Here is a 19,980-nt window from a genome sequence, read left to right as displayed (position 1 = left end):
TAGGCCTTCATCCCTTTTTATTAGGATAACAAAGTAGCATTACATAACCGTCTGCTTTGTCAGTCAATAGTGAGATGATGGGTGGGTTGGTAGGCAGTGGTGTTACACACACACACACACACACACACACACACACACACACACACACACACACACACACACACACACACACATATACACACACATACACACACACACACACACACACACACACACACACACATACACATACACACATACACACACACACACACACACATACACACACACATACACACAAACACACACACATACACACACACACACACATACACACACACACACACACACACACATACACACATACACACATACACACACACACACTGATCGTCAAGCTAAATGCCACTGAGTCATTAAATGGGGTCCTTCTGCTTTGTGTTCTCTCAATCAACACTAGTGATTTCGTGCTGAAGTGAGAGACTAACTTGCCCTAGGCCAAACTCATCTTTGTCTAAACTGGAACATGCTGGGCATAAAAAGGCATATTCTTGAGAGAATAGGCAACAAAACAATGGGAGGTTTAACAAACCGATTAGGATTATTATGTGGTCAATTTAATGTAAATATCACTGACTATTCTAGAGAAATATGTTTCTGAGAACTTAATAATGTAAAAAAATACAATTCTTAACAGGTTACATCTACAGGACAGAGCGATACCTCTTGTAATACGATGAATACAGTTCAGCTATATCTACTATCCAGCTATTTAAAGTACTTTACAGCACTGGTAGTTGTATTGTTGATTAGCATCCAGCATTTCAAGTCATCTCCCAACAGCTAAATTGGTTATAGCTGGTTACAATTATTAGACGTAATTTTCCGGTTATAATGATGTCATTTCAACCAGTTTTGCCCAATGGGATCGGTTTCAACAACCAAAACAGGACAGGCAGATTCCCAACCACTGTTGTTTAGAAAAACAATCTTTCGGATCTGACCTCACCTTACAACCTGGTCTCATAGCATTTCGTATTATTCTGTACGTAAATCCGAGACACTCCATTTGGTATGGTTCCATAAGACAGATGGTTACTTTAGGCAAAAGTCAAAGGAGGGTGGTTGGTTGGTGTGGATAGATAGATAGATGTATAATGTGAACGTCTAGCAACCCAAATGTTGCTAATTCGAATGTCCTCACGTACAACTTTAGCATTTTAGCTAAATAGCACCTTTTCAACTACATTTTTAGCTACTTTGCAACTACTTAGAATGTTAGCTAACCCTTCCCCTGACCCTAACCTTAACTTGAACCCTTTTAACTAAACCATTAGCTAACCTTAACCTTAACACTTTATCCTAACTCCTAAACTTAACCTTAACCCAAACCTAAGTGTGAAATGTTACGTTTCGTATTGTATGTATTATTAATTTGTGGATGTGGATGTGCATTACCCATTATGAATGCTATGTTATGAATTACAATTCTAATTACTTGTTAAGAATTTGCAAAACATACAATATGTTATGAATTTGCTAAATGTATGTTATGAGTGCTAGCTAGGTGGCTAATGTTAGCTAGCTTGCTAACATTAGTTAGGCTAGGGGTTAGGGTTAAGGTTAAGTTGGGGTGGCAGGTAGCCTAGTGGTTAGAGCATTGGACTAGTAATTGAAAGGTTGCTGTGATTTAATCCCAGAGCTGACAAAGTAAAAATCTGTTGTTCTGCCCCTGAACAAGGCAGTTAACCCCACTGTTCCTACGCCGTCATTGAAAATAAGAATTTGTTCTTAAATTACTTGCCTAGTTAAATAAAGACAACAACAAAAATGTTTAGGAGTGATAAGATTCCAAACTTTGGGTTGCTAGGCCTTCGCATTATACATCTACCCACCCACCCTCCTTTCACTTTTGCCTTAAGTAACCATCTATCTTAAGTAACATATACTAAATGAAGTGTCTTGGATTTACGTACAGAATAATATTAAATTCTCTGAGACCAGGTTGTGCCTTGACCTGGCTTAATTCAGAGTGGCTACAATGGAAGGAATGCCACCGATGGGCTGTAAAGATGAGAGTTGAAAAAAGCTAATGCTAACGACAACTTGACTTGAGCTTTGTCTACTCTGAGATTTATACAAATGTAACCTAAGATGGTGTTTTAAAAAGCATTTTGGAAATAACAATTCTGAAATAAAATCTGGGGTCAATTGCTAGATCAAGACATTGCGTATTTGTGTACATAAAATTCCGTCTGAATCAAAGAACTAGCCGAGTACGGGGTAAACTGTAAGCCAATAGGGTACTCAATAAAATCACTGCTGCCCGTGGGGCCTCTCTGTTAGAAACATCAATATCCAGAGAGCAAATAACCTATAGTCATCACTTAATTACCTTTATGACTGTGATTTAGGGGACAAGGAGAATGTTAAATAGCTGTAAATCCTTATCGTTGACTATGTGGGTGGTTTATGGCAGTTTCAACAGCAGCTCGGAGACAAAACCTCTATACCTGCAGCGGAATATACGATTTCTAGCTTTATTACTCGTTGTCTAAAAGAGCAGAGAAACATATAATTGAAAGGAAGAGATAGCAGCTAGCTAGCGGCTCTGGGAGCTAGGGGGGACTGGAGGGGGTAAGGGGATTGAGTATCATCATTGGTAAAGACATATCTCGGTGACAGGTTAATAGCAGAAGGGGCTAGCTCTTTATTTTTGGAGCTGCTACTCTATATGAAATGAGCAAGATCCAATTTTCTGATTCATCTGCAAACATTCCTAAGTTAAGTTAGACACCACCCACCAGACACACCACACACACACACACACACACCAGACACACACACACACACACACACACACACACACACACACACACACACACACACAAACACACACCAGACACACACACACACACACCAGACACACACATACACACCCACCAGACACACACACACACCCACCAGACACACAGAAACACCCACCAGACACACACACAGAAACACACACCAGACACACACACACACACACACACACCAGACACACACACACACCAGACACACACCAGACACACACACACACACACACACACCAGACACACACACACACACACACACACACAAGAATGCACCAACTCAACCTCATGTTTTCCCTCTTTACACACTATCCACCCATAGTTCCACCCTGGGTGACACAAGGCATATTGCTCTCACTGATAAGACCACGATGTACACGGTAATGGGAATTAGGGGAAGTCACAGAAAGTGGGTGACACCGGACCAATAGATAGTCACGGCTTTCTCGTGAACCCTGAGGGGCCATTAGTGGAGAGGACTTCTTTGTTTGTCTAATGGTGAAAGACCAGCCCATCCCAAATGGCACCCTATTCCCTATATAGTGCACTACTTCTGTCAGAAGTTTACTATAAAGGGAATAAGTCACCATAAATTATACATCCTGAGATTCTCTCTTCACCTGTGGACAAAGACAGAAGTTGACCTGAAAGTCAAGTCAAGCAAAATTCTAAATATTTTTTTTTTTTGTGAATTACTCTGAAAATTACATGAAACTAAGACCCTTTCTTGCCGCCACTGCTCATCTTTATAAACAGACGGCCGTAGACATTTCCATCAGGAAGTGGGTTCTTAATGTGTTCGGTGGACTGTAGGAAAGGTCTCCGAACCCCATCATCAGAGCAGCCGTATAGGCCTGCAGCTCTGGCTGCTCAGTCTAGCCGGAGGATGGAAATAAATGATCTCTCATCTTCAACTGATTACCCCGAGCATGTGACAAGTTCAATAGAAGAGAATCTACATTAAAGTTCTTAAGGCAAATGCATATTGTAGCCATCACTGTGATGTGAGCCCCCAACATCCCACCTAAACGTACAGATCAGTTGTTGTTAGTCCTACCCCATAACAACACCTAACTGCTCCGACTACAGCTGAGCGAGCGATGTGCCAATCAAAACCAAATATGTTAATTTGTGTATTATGATGGCGGCACATGCATATTCACAATTAATAAATTCCACCCCATCGAGTTGCGATTTAATTAGGAATTATGTAAATGGTATATGGCATGAATCATTTATGCTTTTTTATTAGCTAAATGGGGGAACGGAATGTAAGTACAATCACGATGGTTTGAATTAACCCTCTCCAAATGTAGACGGCAGAAGTAACAAAATAATCAGAACGGCGCACAGAACGGCGTTGCTAATGGCAAAACACATTTCAGATTACAGATGAATAATTGACAAATAAAGCTTGAATGGCTTTTAAAGGGCCATTATATTTATCTGGTCTTCGAACCTGTTGCTGGATCCCAGGAAGAGTAGCTGCTGCCTCGGCAGGAACTAATGGGGATCCATAATAAACCCCAGGAAGAGTAGCTGCTGCCTTGGCAGGAACTAATGGGGATCCATAATAAACCCCAGGAAGAGTAGCTGCTGCCTTGGCAGGAACTAATGGGGATCCATAATAAACCCCAGGAAGAGTAGCTGCTGCCTTGGCAGGAACTAATGGGGATCCATAATAAACCCCAGGAAGAGTAGCTGCTGCCTTGACAGGAACTAATGGGGATACATAATAAACCCCAGGAAGAGTAGCTGCTGCCTTGGCAGGAACTAATGGGGATCCATAATAAACCCCAGGAAGAGTAGCTGCTGCCTTGACAGGAACTGATGGGGATCCATATTAAACCCCAGGAAGAGTAGCTGCTGCCTTGGCAGGAACTAATGGGGATCCATAATAAACCCCAGGAAGAGTAGCTGCTGCCTTGGCAGAAACTGATGGGGATCCATATTAAACCCCAGGAAGAGTAGCTGCTGCCTTGACAGGAACTAATGGGGATCCATAATAAATCCAAGGAAGAGTAGCTGCTGCCTTGACAGGAACTAATGGGGATCCATAACAAACCCCGGGAAGAGTAGCTGCTACCTCGGCAGGAACTGATGGGGATCCATAATAAACCCCAGGAAGAGTAGCTGCTGCCTCGGCAGGAACTAATGGGGATCCATAATAAACCCCAGGAAGAGCAGCTGCTGCCTTGGCAGGAACTAATGGGGATCCATAATAAACCCCAGGAAGAGTAGCTGCTGCCTCGAAAGGAACTAATGGGGATCCATAATAAACCCCAGGAAGAGTAGTTGCTGCCTTGACAGGAACTAATGGGGATCCATAATAAACCCCAGGAAGAGTAGCTGCTTCCTTGGCAGGAACTAATGGGGATCCATAATAAACCCCAGGAAGAGTAGCTGCTGCCTTGGCAGGAACTAATGGGGATCCATAATAAACCCCAGGAAGAGTAGCTGCTGCCTTGGCAGGAACTGATGGGGATCCATATTAAACCCCAGGAAGAGTAGCTGCTGCCTCGAAAGGAACTAATGGGGATCCATAACAAACCCCAGGAAGAGTAGCTGCTGCCTCAGCAGGAACTAATGGGGATCCATAATAAACCCCAGGAAGAGTAGCTGCTGCCTCGGCAGGAACTAATGGGGATCCATAATAAACCCCAGGAAGAGTAGCTGCTGCCTCGTCAGGAACTAATGGGGATCCATAATAAACCCCAGGAAGAGTAGCTGCTGCCTTGGCAGGAACTAATGGGGATCCATAATAAACCCCAGGAAGAGTAGCTGCTGCCTCGGCAGGAACTGATGGGGATCCATAATAAACCCCAGGAAGAGTAGCTGCTGCCTCGGCAGGAACTAATTGGTATCCATAATAAACCCCAGGAAGAGTAGCTGCTGCCTTGGCAGGAACTAATGGGGATCCATAATAAACCCCAGGAAGAGTATCTGCTGCCTTGGCAGGAACTGATGGGGATCCATATTAAACCCCAGGAAGAGTAGCTGCTGCCTTGACAGGAACTAATGGGGATCCATAATAAACCCAAGGAAGAGTAGCTGCTGCCTTGGCAGGAACTAATGGGGATCCATAATAAACCCCAGGAAGAGTAGCTGCTGCCTCGAAAGGAACTAATGGGGATCCATAATAAACCCCAGGAAGAGTAGCTGCTGCCTCGGCAGGAACTAATGGGGATCCATAATAAAGCCCAGGAAGAGTAGCTGCTGCCTCGGCAGGAACTAATGGGGATCCATAATAAACCCCAGAAAGAGTAGCTGCTGCCTCGGCAGGAACTAATGGGGATCCATAATAAACCCCAGGAAGAGTAGCTGCTGCCTCGGCAGGAACTAATGGGGATCCATAATAAACCCCAGGAAGAGTAGCTGCTGCCTCGGCAAGAACTAATGGGGATCCATAATAAACCCCAGGAAGAGTAGTTGCTGCCTTGACAGGAACTAATGGGGATCCATAATAAACACCAAGGAAGAGTAGCTGCTGCCTCGACAGGAACTAATGGGGATCCATAATAAACCCCAGGAAGAGTAGCTGCTGCCTTGGCAGGAACTAATGGGGATCCATAATAAACCCCAGGAAGAGTAGCTGCTGCCTCGGCAGGAACTAATGGGGATCCATAATAAATACAGATATTGTTTATTTGTAATATTACATATTATGTTATGGAATATATGAAATAATATGTATGGATTTGACCGGCTAAAAAGAATGAAGCAGAATAATAGACTATCAACCTCCTCAACATTAGGTTGTGTCTCTCACTTCACTCTCTTGTCAAGAAGATGCGGTATGAGTATATTTAGCTTGAAAAGGGCTGTCAAATCGAACCGTCAAGACTGCATTTTTGGATGAAGCCCTATTGCTCGCTCATCTGTCAATCAAAGGAGAAAGACTCCTGCCAAAGTCAAATTGAAGAGATGAGAGAAACGGAGTTGTCTGACAAGCTAACAGTTCACAGTGAGACCTGGGTGATAAAGAGATAGGGTATTCTGGGTATTCTGACAAGCTAACGTTTCACAGTGAGAGCTGGGTGATAAAGAGATAGGGTATTCTGGGTATTCTGACAAGCTAACGTTTCACAGTGAGAGCTGGGTGATAAAGAGATAGGGTATTCTGGGTATTCTGACAAGCTAACGTTTCACAGTGAGAGCTGGGTGATAAAGAGATAGGGTATTCTGGGTATTCTGACAAGCTAACAGTTCACAGTGAGACCTGGGTGATAAAGAGATAGGGTATTCTGGGTATTCTGACAAGCTAACGTTTCACAGTGAGAGCTGGGTGATAAAGAGATAGGGTATTCTGGGTATTCTGACAAGCTAACAGTTCACAGTGAGACCTGGGTGATAAAGAGATAGGGTATTCTGGGTATTCTGACAAGCTAACGTTTCACAGTGAGAGCTGGGTGATAAAGAGATAGGGTATTCTGGGTATTCTGACAAGCTAACGTTTCACAGTGAGACCTGGGTGATAGGGAGGTATTTGAAGGGTATTTTTACTTGGGGCAGCAGGGTAGCCTAGTGGTTAGAGCGTTGGACTAGTAACCGGAAGGTTGCAAGTTCAAACCCCCGAGCTGACAAGGTACAATTCTGTCGTTCTGCCCCTGAACAGACAGTTAACCCACTCATTGAAAATAAGAGTTTGTTCTTAACTGACTTGACTAGTTAAATAAAAATAAAATAAATATATATATAAATATAAATATTTCCTCAGGAAAAGGGTTGTTTCCCAAATGTCACCCTATTCCCGACATAGTGACATGACCACTATGTAGAGAACAGGTTGCCGTTTGGGTAGCCGATGATACTCTCTGGTATGAAGTATAACACACCCATACAAAATCACACTAGACTTGTTGGTTATGATTTACGCATGCCGTAGTAACTCAGCTAAACTACATACCGTACCGGTCAATATAGTCTTCCTGAATTTATTTGTATCTTTCATACACACATAACGTAAACTGTGGGCTGTTGGGTTGAGCGTGCAGTGATTAACACAGAGACCAGGAGGTTTTAGTCAGCAAACATGACTTTACTAGGCCATGAAATAAACATAACAAAAAAAAAATCACATAGGTTTGGCTCTCCGTCAGTCTCTCCCGCGGTGTGCCACAGAGCTTCTTTTATGTGGCCTCCACAGCTGGTTGGCCCCTAATTAGCTCCACTTGGAGCCATCCGTGCCAGGGTGCTCAGCTCGTGTACTCCCAGCAGACGGAGCCAACGTCGCAGCACGTACCTCCCGGGATACCACAACATTAAGTTAGCTGGAGATACACTATATATTTAGTTTTTTTTACTTAACCTTTATTTAACTAGACAAGTCAGTTAAAATCAAATTCTTATTTACAATGACAGCCTAGGAACAGTGGGCTAAATGCCTTGTTCAATGGCAGAGCAACAGATTTTCACCTTGTCAGCTCGGGGATTCGATCTGGCAACCTTTCAGTTACTGGCCCAACGTTCTAACCACTAGGCTACCTGCCACGCCAACAGCCGTTGAGGCTCTTCACTCCGCTAGGAGCTGAAATGAATATGTCAAGTCCAGTAAGTCATTACAGCATCAGGTTGTAGCCTAAGACTATAGAGCTCAGAGGAATAGAAAGGTATTCATAATGATATCCTTCACAGTAGCCTAAGACTATAGAGCTCAGAGGAAAGAAAAGGTATTCATAATGATATCCTTCACAGTAGCCTAAGACTGTAGAGCTCAGAGAAATAGAATGGAATTCATAATGATATCCTTCACAGTAGCCTAAGACTGTAGAGCTCAGAGAAATAGAATGGCATTCATAATGATATCCTTCACAGTAGCCTAAGACTGTAGAGCTCAGAGAAATAGAATGGCATTCATAATGATATCCTTCACAGTAGCCTAAGACTGTAGAGCTCAGAGAAATAGAATGGCATTCATAATGATATCCTTCACAGTAGCCTAAGACTGTAGAGCTCAGAGAAATAGAATGGCATTCATAATGATATCCTTCACAGTACCCTAAGACTATAGAGCTCAGAGAAATAGAATGGCATTCATAATGATATCCTTCACAGTAGCCTAAGACTGTAGAGCTCAGAGAAATAGAATGGCATTCATAATGATATCCTTCACACCACAGCAATTTCCCAGATATACGGAGGAGTAATGCATCCCATCTGGATTTGTTGTGTGATGGTGTGATATTGCCTTTACTCCCTTACCAGGGGTGAGGGGTGCCCCTTGGCAGACTCCTCCAGACTTTTCCTCACCTCAGTGGGCCAGCTGTGGCTGTGAGCTCCCATGTTTGGTCCCCATGGGGAAATACTCTCTCAGACAGACACATTCTGTATTCACAGTTCATCTGGACAGGATGGAACCTGTAGACACTCAGACAGACAGATTCTGTATTCACAGTTCATCTGGACAGGATGGAACCTGTAGACACTCAGAGAGACAGATTCTGGAACTGTGTATATCTTCACGTGATTCGTATTTTAGATTGGGAACTTTCTTACTCACCAGGTCTCTTAGATAATACTCTCTCTCTCTCTTCTCTCTCTTCTCTCTCAGTAAATTAATTGGTGCTTTCTAGTGACACACCTGGCAGCTGCTTGCCCTGACCTTTCTCCTGGGGACGAGAAATAATAATATAATTGGTTAGTCACTGTGTTATCCTGAGTTTATTCTGCCCTGTGCTTGTCAAAACTGAGGCATATCATCATCCAAAGCTCTTAAAACTAAGGCCTATCATCACCCAAAGCTCTTAAAACTGTGGCACATCATGAACTAATGCAGTCAATAATGATTTTAGATTATGTAATGACATAGTCATGGAGGCACTGACATTTTCTGTCTCCTCTCTCTCTCTCCCCGTCTCCCCTCCTCTCTCATTCCCTCTCCCCTCCACTCGCATCCCATCTCTCTGCTCCTCCTCTCTCATTCCCTCCCCCCTCCTCTCTCTGCTCCTCCTCTCTCATTCCCTCTCCCCTCTCTCATGCCCTCTCTCCTCCTCTCTCATTCCCTCTCCCCTCCTCTCTCATTCCCTCCCCCCTCCTCTCTCATCCCCTCTCTGATCCTCCTCTCATTCCCTCTCCCCTCTCTCATTCCCTATCCCATCCTCTCTCATTCCCTCTCCTCCTCTCTCATTCCCTCTCACCCCTCTCTGCTCCTCTTCTCTCATTCCCTCTCCCCTCCTCTCTCATTCCCTCCTCCCTCCTCTCTCATCCCCTCTCTCTTCCTCTCCCCTCCTCTCCCATCCCCTCTCTCATTCCCTCCTCCCTCCTCCCTCCTCTCTCATCCCCTCTCTCTTCCTCTCTCCTCCTCTCCCATCCCCTCTCTCTGCTCCTCCTCTCTCATTCCCTCTCACCTTTCTCATCCCCTCTCTCTGCTCCTCCTCTCTCATTCTCTCCTCCTCTCCCTTCTCTCATTCCCTCTCCCCTCTCTCTGCTCCTCCTCTATCCTCCTCTCCCCTCTCTCATTCCCTCTCTCTGCTCCTCCTCTCTCCCCTCCTCTCTCATTCCCTCTCCCCTCCTCTCTCATTCCCTCCCCCCTCCTCTCTCATTCCCTCCCCCCTCCTCTCCCATCCCCTCTCTCTGCTCCTCCTCTCTCATTCCCTCTCCCCTCCCCCTCTTTCCCCTGAAGTTAATTATCTACACCATTTGTCTCTGACATAACGCCAGCTGCTCTTGACCTTGTACTCATGTGTCTCAGAGCAGCTGATGAAAGGGAGTCGTCCCCTCATGACTGGATTAACCGCTGATATGGGATGTGTGCATTCCAAATAGCACCCTATTCCCTACATAGTGCACTACTTTTGACCAGATCGAGCCCTATGGGCCCTGGTCAAAAGTGAGGCACTACATAGGGAATAGGATGCCATTTGGGATGTATCTATGGTGTGTGTCTGGCACTATTAGGATCCTACACAGGGCCCTGTGATGACGCCCACCATCCTCCAGCCGTCTCTCCATGCAGAGCCACGTCTCTCGCTGGGAACATGCTGTCACCACACTATCACACGGCATGGCTGTGGAACTAAAAGGCCCTGAGGAGAAGACTGCTATTCACTTCAGCTACGGATCAGAGATATCAGCTCCCACTGGCCTGCTGATCACCACACCAACACATACTGTATGTAACTGGGTCAAAATACCATAGAGGCAGAGAGTTGGTCTATGTTACATTGTTGACAAGCACTTCATTGTGTAGCCTAGTGAAAAATCCTACTGCTTTTTAATATGATAGAAAATAACTCAACCAGCTGAAATGCAATAGCATTACTATTGTAGATGCAATAACATTACTATTGTAGATGCAATAACATTACTATTGTAGATGCAATAACATTACCTTTTTGTTAGGTGAAAGTAGCAGACCAATGGCCCAGTGGATATCTATCTCCCACGATACAGTATAGTGAACATTGACATGACAACAGCGCCCCTCTCTGTACGAAAGTATGCATCACATGTTGGTCATCCCCCTCAGCTATTTATTTTGTTCATGATCACGTTACATGCGTCATGGATGCTCTAACGATATATTTCACAGGCAGTCACAAACAGCCCAGATGAACACGGGGGTAATAGTAGGGTTGACCTGGATTTTCTGCGAAACAGAATCAACTGGAGGGTGACCGTGTCATTACCCTCGTAAGATATCTGAAATGACATCAAAGGGTAAATAACAGTCCATGGTTTCCGACTGTGCTGTGGTAGAAAAGTAAATACTACATACCCGGGACACTGACTGTAGTCATTAAGATTATAGAATTTGCAATTCAACAATGACATTGCAAAATTATAGTAGTCTAGAATGATATTATTTTTTTTTTTAGACATGGCCATGCAAATACGCTATAGGGCTAATGTTTTGGACAAGACCTATTCACATATTCCTACTGGAACTATTGTCAGACGAGTTTTACATCGAGTTCAAAATAAACACACTGTTCAAACCGACTGTCCTTGTTCTCCTCTGTGTTGTGATGACAACCAATGATCCACATTCTCTAAGTGTTCTAGGACACTGTTGTTGTTTCTGTAACAGCAGGGTCCATGGTACTACTGTATGTTCCACAAACCAGAAATGGAATGGGATAGGGGGAACTGTCGTAATACAATACAAAACTTTACAGAGACACAGAAGCCTCACACTTTGGCAACTATTACGGTGTGTCTGGTGACGCACCACACAGCTAGGTCTTTGTGCAAAACTACCATGGTTATGAGCACATGATAAAGCAATGGCATTATCTAGATTTGGTGAAGCAAGTGTTAAAATAATTATTCATGAATCAGGGATCAGAGACCCTCCCTCCATCCCTCCCTGTTCAGAGGCCATTTTTATACAGTGAATCACAAAACGGTACAACATAACTGGCACCACGCAGTTTCATAGCTCGTCGATTTAATATCTTTCTACGCGGTAAGTAGGTTACTGTACGCATTACTTTTGGTGCTCCGTCATGTGAAGATCGGGTTATTTGTTCATGTTGATGAGGAACTTTGTACAAATGATTCTGATAATTTTGCAGCCATAAGATATAATGGTACAAAATATCAGTGTCTGAATGGATTAGGATGACAAGTTAACAATTCAACAGTATCTTGCTCAGAGTAAAATGGTGTTAAATTGCAGACCGCTTGTGGTTATGGGCATTACAGCCGTTTGGGGTGGTTTTAGCACATGAGCGGTCACGTGCACGCGCCTATTATTAATTTGACCTAGAACATTGTAATATAAGCGCAATGTGAATGTATTGTCCGTTCATGTGTATGCATTATATTTAGGGTGCGCCACTATATTACAGCTTCGCGGTTACGTATAGCAAACAAGGAAAGAACTTGTTACACGGTAAGAAGTCCTTGATCGGTCAATGTTTAAGCGAGGAGAAACATTGTTACAATGTCTTTTCACAGTGTGTCCAGAGAAGCATTGATCGGCTCGGCTACACTTGGAGTTGTCTTTGTGGCTGGTTATTACATTGGTAGGGGGGGTTAGAATCAATATAAATTTCATCACATGTCAAGATGACGTTGAACAGTCAAATATGACAGAGAGAGTCATCGTGTATTGTTTCCCATTATTGTTAAATTATCAAACACTTAAACCACAGTATCTGTACCCTATAGCCATCTTGAGATTACTCATCATTTCACATGATTGCTCCCTCCAGGCAAAAGAAGATCCACATTTTCCATGGACATCTTCAAGAGTCACTCTGGGGCAAAAGATAACCCTTTGATGCAGTATGTCCTCAATCATTCAATGAGGGAGCATCCGGCCCTGAAAAAACTCAGACTGGTAAGAAGGTCCGGATTTACACATGTCTTCATTATCAAATATGTTCATATATTTGCCAAACAGTAGAAACTGTCCAAAGTCCATAGTGTCTGCCTTTTGCCACAAGGGGGCACCATTTGTTATATTGTACAAATCACATCAAATCTAATTTTATATGTCACATGCGCCGAATACAACAACACTTTACAGTGAAATGTTTACTTACAAGCCCTTAACCAACCATGAAGTTTTAAGAAAAATAAGTGTTAAGAAAGTATTTACAAAAATAAACTGAAGGGTAAAAAAAAGGAAAATAAGAAAATAGACAAATAACAAATAATTAAAGAGCAACAATAAAATAACAGGAGTGATGCTATATATAGGGGGTACAGGTACAGAGTCAATGTGTGGGGGCACAGGTTAGTTGAGGTAATTGATGCAATATGTACAGTACCAGTCAAAAGTTTGGACACCTACTCATTCAAGGATTTTTCTTTATTTAAAAAAAAACTATGTTCTACATTGTAGAGTATTAGTGAAAGCATAAACTATGAAATAACACATGGAATCATGTAGTAACAAAAAAAGTGTTAAACAAATCAAAAATATATTTTATATTTGAGATTCTTCAAAGTCGCCACCCTTTTCCTTGATAACAGCTTTGCACACTCTTGGCATTCTCTCAACCAGTTTCATGAGGAATGCTTTTCCAACAGTCTTGAAGGAGTTCCCACATATGCTGAGCACTTGTTGCCTGCTTTTCCTTCATTTTGCGGTCCAACTCATCCCAAACCATCTCAATTGGGTTGAAGTCAGGTGATTGTGGAGGCCAGGTCATCTGATGCAGCACTCCATCCTTCTTGGTTAATAATCCCTTACACGGGCCTCCCGGGTGGCGCAGTGTGCCACCAGAGATTCTGGGTTCGAGCCCAGGCTCTGCTGCAGCCGGCTAGGATCGGGAGGCCCATGGGGTGATGCACAATTGGCCCAGCGTCGTCCGGGTTAGGGAGGGTTTGGCCGGCAGGGATATCCTTGTCTCATCACACTCCTGTGGCGGGCTGGGCGCACTGCACGCTGACCAGGTCGCTAGGTGTTTCCTCCGACACATTGGTGCGGTTGGCTTCCGGGTGGGTTGTGCGTTGTGTCAAGAAGCAGTGCGGGTTGGTTTGGTTGTGTTTCGGAGGACGCATGGCTCTCGTACCTTCGCCTCTCCCGAGTAGCAGCGATGAGACAAGACAGTAACTACTACCAATTGGATACCACGAAAAAGGGGTAAAATAATAATTAAAATTATATATATATTTAAAAGCCCTTACACAGCCTGGAGGTGCTTTGGGTCATTGTCCTGTTGAAAAACAAATGATAGTCCCTCTAAGCACAAATCAGATGGGATGGCGTATCGGTGTAGAATGCTGTTGTAGCCATGCTGGTTAACTGTTCCTTGAATTCTACATAAATCACAGACAGTGTCACTAACAAATACCATCACACCTCCTCCATGCTTCATGGTGGGGACTACACATGCAGAGATCATCCGTTCACCTATTCTGCGGGGACACGGCGGTTGGAACCAAAAATCTCATATTTGGACTCATCAGACCAAAGGACAGATTTCCACCGGTCTATTGTCCATTGCTTGTGTGTTTTGGCCCTCTTCTTATTATAGGTGTCCTTCAGTAGTGGTTTCGTTGCAGCAAATTGACCATGAAGGCCTGATTCCACCATTCTCCTCTGAACAGTTGATGTTGAGATGTGTCTGTTACTTGAACTCAGTGATGCATTTATTTGGGCTGCAATTTCCGAGGCTGGTAACTGTAATGAACTTATCCTCTGCAGTAGAGTTAACTCTGGGTCTTCCTTTCCTGTAGCGGTCCTCATGAGAGCCAGTTTCATCATAGCGCTTGATGGTTTTTGCGACTGCACAATGCAAATAGTCTGGGTAGCCATTTGATTAGCTGTTCATGAGTCTTATGGCTTGGGGGGTAGAAGCTGTTAAGAAGCCTTTTGGACCTAGACTTGGCGCTCCGGTATCGCGCAGTAGCAGAGAGAACAGTCTATGACAATTTTTAGAACCTTCCTCTGACATTGCCTGGTATAGAGGTCCTGGATGGCAGGAAGCTTGGCCACGGTGATGTACTGGGCCGTACACACTATCCTCTGTAGTGCCTTGCGGTCGAAGGCGAAGCAGTTGCCATACCAGGCAGTGATGCAACAAATCAGGATGCTCTCGATAGTGCAACTGTAGAACTTTTGAGGATCGGAGGACCAATGCCACATTTTTTCCGTCTCCTGAGGGGGAATAGGTTTTGTCGTGCTCTCTTCACCACTGTCGTGGTGTGTTTGGACCATGATAGTTTGTTGGTGATGTGGACAACAAGGAACTTGAAGCTCTCAACCTGCGCCACTACAGACCTGTCGGTGAGAATGGGGGCAACTCGGTCCTACTTTTCCTGTAGTCCACAATCATTTCCTTTGTCTTGATCACGTTGAAGGAAAGGTTGTTGTCCGTGCACCACACTGCCAGGTCTCTGACCTCCTCCCTATAGGCTGTCTCATCGTTGTCGGTGACCAGGCCTACCACTGTTGTGTCATCGGCAAACTTAATGATGGTGTTGGAGTCGTGCTTAGCCATGCAGTCATGAGTGAACAGGGAGTACAGGAGGGGACTGAGCGCACACTCTCTGTTCACAAGTGTCTGGGTCTGAGACTTGTAAATATGAATGTACACTTAGTAAACAGGCTGTTTATCATGTTAACTTTTCTATTTCTGGAGAAAAACAAAAAATGAACATCTCCTTTCTTCTGTTTTATCTTCAAGAGGACTATGGATGATTCCTGGAACTTCATCATGGTTGCCGCTGAGCAGTCTCAGCTGATGGCTAACCTGGCAAGACTCATCAAAACCAAGAAAGCTATAGAAATCGGTAAACGTTATTCACATTATACTCTTTATCACGTAATAATCTCTTCTCACTAGTTTCTGTGGGATTTTATTTCATGTTGCTTTTACCACCAATAACAGTGTAATTCTAGTCCATATTGGCTCGCAAAAACAAATACTGGTTTTTATGTAAAACATTTACTGTATACGAGTCTCATAATACTCATTTTATTTGTCTTCCCTGTAGGAGTATACACAGGGTACAACACTCTGAGCATAGCGCTGGTTCTGCCAGACGACGGGAAGATGGTGGCCTGTGACATCAAAGACGAATACCCCAACATCGGCAAACCCTTCTGGAAAGAGGTGACATGTGGATTTACGTTTGCTTTCTCTGACACACCAGTGCTACGTGACCTACTGTTGACGTAACTCTTTTTAGACAGGCATTTCAGCGAGCAGAATCATTTGATTGACTATATGTCATCTTTCACACCATTGTAGTGATTCTGGCGTGTGCAGGCCAGACATGGGTGTATTTGTAAGGGATAGCTCCACTAGCCTTGTCAAGATCCCCAGGTAACAAATTACATTCGGAAACTATTATATTCACATTAGCCTGGTCCCAGATCTGTTTGTGCTGGTTATAGTTGACATGATGGTAATAGTTGGCATGAGGAAACAAACAGACTGGTACTCAAGCTACATTTGCAAGTAAAACTAAATGCATGCTCTTCAACCAATCGCTGCCCACACCTGCCCGCCCTTCCAGCATCACTACTCTGGACGGTTCTGACTTAGAATATATGGACAACTACAAACACCTAGGTATCTGGTTAGACTGTAAACTCTACTTCCAGACTAACATTAAGCATCTCCAATCCAAAGTTAAATCGAGAATCAGCTTCCTATTTCGCAAACAAAGCATCCTTCACTCATGCTGCCAAACATACCCTCGTAAAACTGACTATCCTACCGATCCTCGACTTCGGTGATGTCATTTATAAAATAACCTCCAACACTCTACTCCACAAATTGGATGTAGTATATCACAGTGCCATATACTACCCACCAATGCGACCTGTATGCTCTCGCTGGCTGGCCCTCGCTTCATATTCGTCGCCAAACCCACTGGCTCCACAAATTGGATGTAGTATATCACAGTGCCATATACTACCCACCAATGCGACCTGTATGCTCTCGCTGGCTGGCCCTCGCTTCATATTCGTCGCCAAACCCACTGGCTCCAGGTCATCTAAGTCTTTGCTAGGAAAAGCCCCGCCTTATCTCAGCTCACTGGTCACCATAGCAACACACACCCGTAACACGCGTTCCAGCAGGTATATTTCACTGGTCATCCCCAAAGCCAAGTCCCCCTTTGGCCGCCTTTCCTTCCAGTTCTCTGCTGCCAATGACTGGAACAAACTACAAAAATCACTGAAGCTGGAGACTCATATCTCCCTCACTAGCTTTAAGCACCAGCTGTCAGAGCAGCTCACAGTTCACTGCACATAGCTCATCCAACTACCTCATCCCCATACTGTTATTTATTTTGCACTCCAGAGTCTCTACTTGCACAGTATCTCTACTTGTTCTCAACTAGTCTACCTGGTTAAATAAAGGTGTTCTCAACTGGCCTACCTGGTTAAATAAAGGTGTTCTCAACTGGCCTACCTGGTTAAATAAAGGTGTTCTCAACTAGCCTACCTGGTTAAATAAAGGTGCAATTAAAAAAACAACATTTGCATGGCATCAGATAAACTGTCTCACTGGGCTAAGAACTAGCTGCAGCTCGATGGGTGTGCAGCACGATGGTTGTGCAGCACGATGGGTGTGCAGCTCGATGGGTGTGCAGCTCGATGGGTGTGCAGCTCGATGGGTGTGCAGCTCGATGGGTGTGCAGCTCAATGGGTGTGCAGCTAGTTATGGTTGTTGTTTTTATGGAGCCAAGATACCAAGCACAAAACTCTGTATGTTATGAAAAAAATACCTTTAAATTCATCATTAATCCCATAGCTGTGAACCTGTAGCTGTACAGCACACTGCTGATATTCTCAGACTTGCTTTTTCACAGTCCCTCCTCAAAATCAATTCAAGCTTTTGAGAGACTGGCTGCGATTGTGTGATAGATTGATGGGAATGTAATCTGATCCGTCGTCGAGAGAGCATGTCAGAGCATCCATTACTAACGGTCTCACCTGATAACAGAAGTTCTTATCAATACTCACCTACCACCTTCCAGAAAAGACCCTTCTTGTTGACGTTGTAAACAGAGTACAACATTTTTCTTGTCAGAAAGTCATGCGTAACTCAACCACCAGGCCTACTTCTGTGCTTTCTTCGCAGGCTGGAGTGGAACATAAAATAGATCTACGCATCCAGCCGGCATTGAAAACTCTAGGTATAGTAATAACATGTTTATAACACATCCATTACAAAACAAGACAATGAACAAATGTATTCACACTCACTCACTCTTCCTCAGATGACCTCTTGGCCAATGGCGAGGCCGAGACATTTGACTTCGTCTTCATCGATGCAGACAAAGCAAACTATGACAACTACTATGAAAAATCCCTCCAGCTAGTGAGGAAAGGAGGCATTATTGCCATTGATAATGTGAGTGTTTCAATATGAGGACTGAAGCCTAATCTAAAATCACATGGACAGCCATAAGCAACCAAAAGAGAGAGAGATAGATATATATATATATATTACACACACACTACTGTTCTAAAGTTTGGGGTCACTTAGAAATGTCCTTGTTTTTGAAAGAAAAGCACATTTTTTGTTCAGTGAAATACAGTGTAGACATTGTTAATGTGGTAAATGACTACTGTAGCTGGAAACGGCTGATTTTTGTATGTAATATCTACATAGGCGACCAGAGGCCCATTATCAGCAACCATCACTCCTGTGTTAGCTAATCCAAGTTTATCATTTTAAAAGGCTAATTGATTATTAGAAAACTATTTTGCAATTATGTTAGCACAGCTGAAAACTGTTGCACTGATTAAAGAAGCAATACAACTGGCCTTTAGACCAATTGAGTATCTGGAGCATCAGCCTTTGTGGGTTCTATTAGGCTTTTTTATGGCTTTTCTTTCAAAAGCCAAGGACATGTAAGTTACCCCAAACTTTTAAATGGTAACATACATATATATACATACATTAGAATGCTGATGCTGCTCTGTGCTTTAGGTTCTGTGGAGTGGGAAGGTGGTGAACCCTGCAGCTGATGACATTGACACCCAGGCCATTGACAAGCTGAACAAGAAGTTGTACCGGGATGTCAGGATCAACATCAGCATGCTCACCGTGGGAGACGGCGTGACACTGGCCTTCAAACTCTAACACTATGTAGGAGACAGGTCTTAAAACTATAGTACTAAATGGAAGATTGGCCAACACTGGTCTGTACTGTGGTAAACCGTAGTACCCAATTACTGAGAAGTAGCTTTACATTACGATAATCAGATAGTACTTGCCAAGTGCTGACTTTTAAAATGGTTGTTTATAGGTCATTAAATCCACGTGCGTAATGCTGCCCTTTAATATATGTGACCTGAAAAGGTTTAAATGAAAGAACTAGGACTGTCAGAGTTAATCAGGTAACTTTGTGTGCATTTTTTTTTTTTAATATATTGTCTGAAGGCATTCAAAAATATACTGAAAACAAGTCGAGTGTCTGCTTTCTCAATTTACATCATTTTGCCAACTGTTACTTTAGACAAAATTAAGATGTCAATATTCTTGTTTTTTTTTAATGAAAAATCTTAAATCGCACCTTAATTTGAGCAAATTCTGAAGTTGTGATAATTCACAGCAAACCCTGCGATTAAATAAAACGTGATGGTCCTAGAAAGGACCAAAGTAATGTGTAATGTTTACTATTGTACTCAGGCGAGCCATACTTTTACGGTTGTTTTAAATGTTCATTATGGTTGAGCTGTAAAACAAGTGACTTGTCGTGTACAGTTTCATGGTTGTCCAACCGTGTG

At 43.4% G+C, this 19,980-nt stretch overlaps 1 protein-coding gene across 5 annotated transcripts; it reads left to right on the top strand.

Moving 5' to 3' along the window:
* Positions 1-11,381: 11,381 nt before the first annotated feature.
* comtd1 (catechol-O-methyltransferase domain containing 1) lies at positions 11,382-19,858 on the top strand. 5 transcript variants are annotated; one of them, XM_021575347.2, is made up of 8 exons: positions 12,185-12,240; positions 12,735-12,802; positions 12,992-13,119; positions 15,917-16,022; positions 16,227-16,345; positions 18,326-18,380; positions 18,465-18,598; positions 19,181-19,856. In XM_021575347.2, exons 3-8 carry the CDS (start codon positions 13,015-13,017, stop codon positions 19,331-19,333), a joined length of 672 nt encoding a protein of 223 aa, XP_021431022.1. In that variant the 5' UTR covers positions 12,185-12,240; positions 12,735-12,802; positions 12,992-13,014; the 3' UTR covers positions 19,334-19,856.
* Positions 19,859-19,980: the final 122 nt, after the last annotated feature.

Source organism: Oncorhynchus mykiss, chromosome 20 (assembly GCF_013265735.2).
Source record: "Oncorhynchus mykiss isolate Arlee chromosome 20, USDA_OmykA_1.1, whole genome shotgun sequence".
Taxonomy (NCBI): domain Eukaryota; kingdom Metazoa; phylum Chordata; class Actinopteri; order Salmoniformes; family Salmonidae; genus Oncorhynchus; species Oncorhynchus mykiss.
Note: the sequence above shows the minus strand (reverse complement) of the source record. Positions and strands in the feature narration are given on the sequence as shown.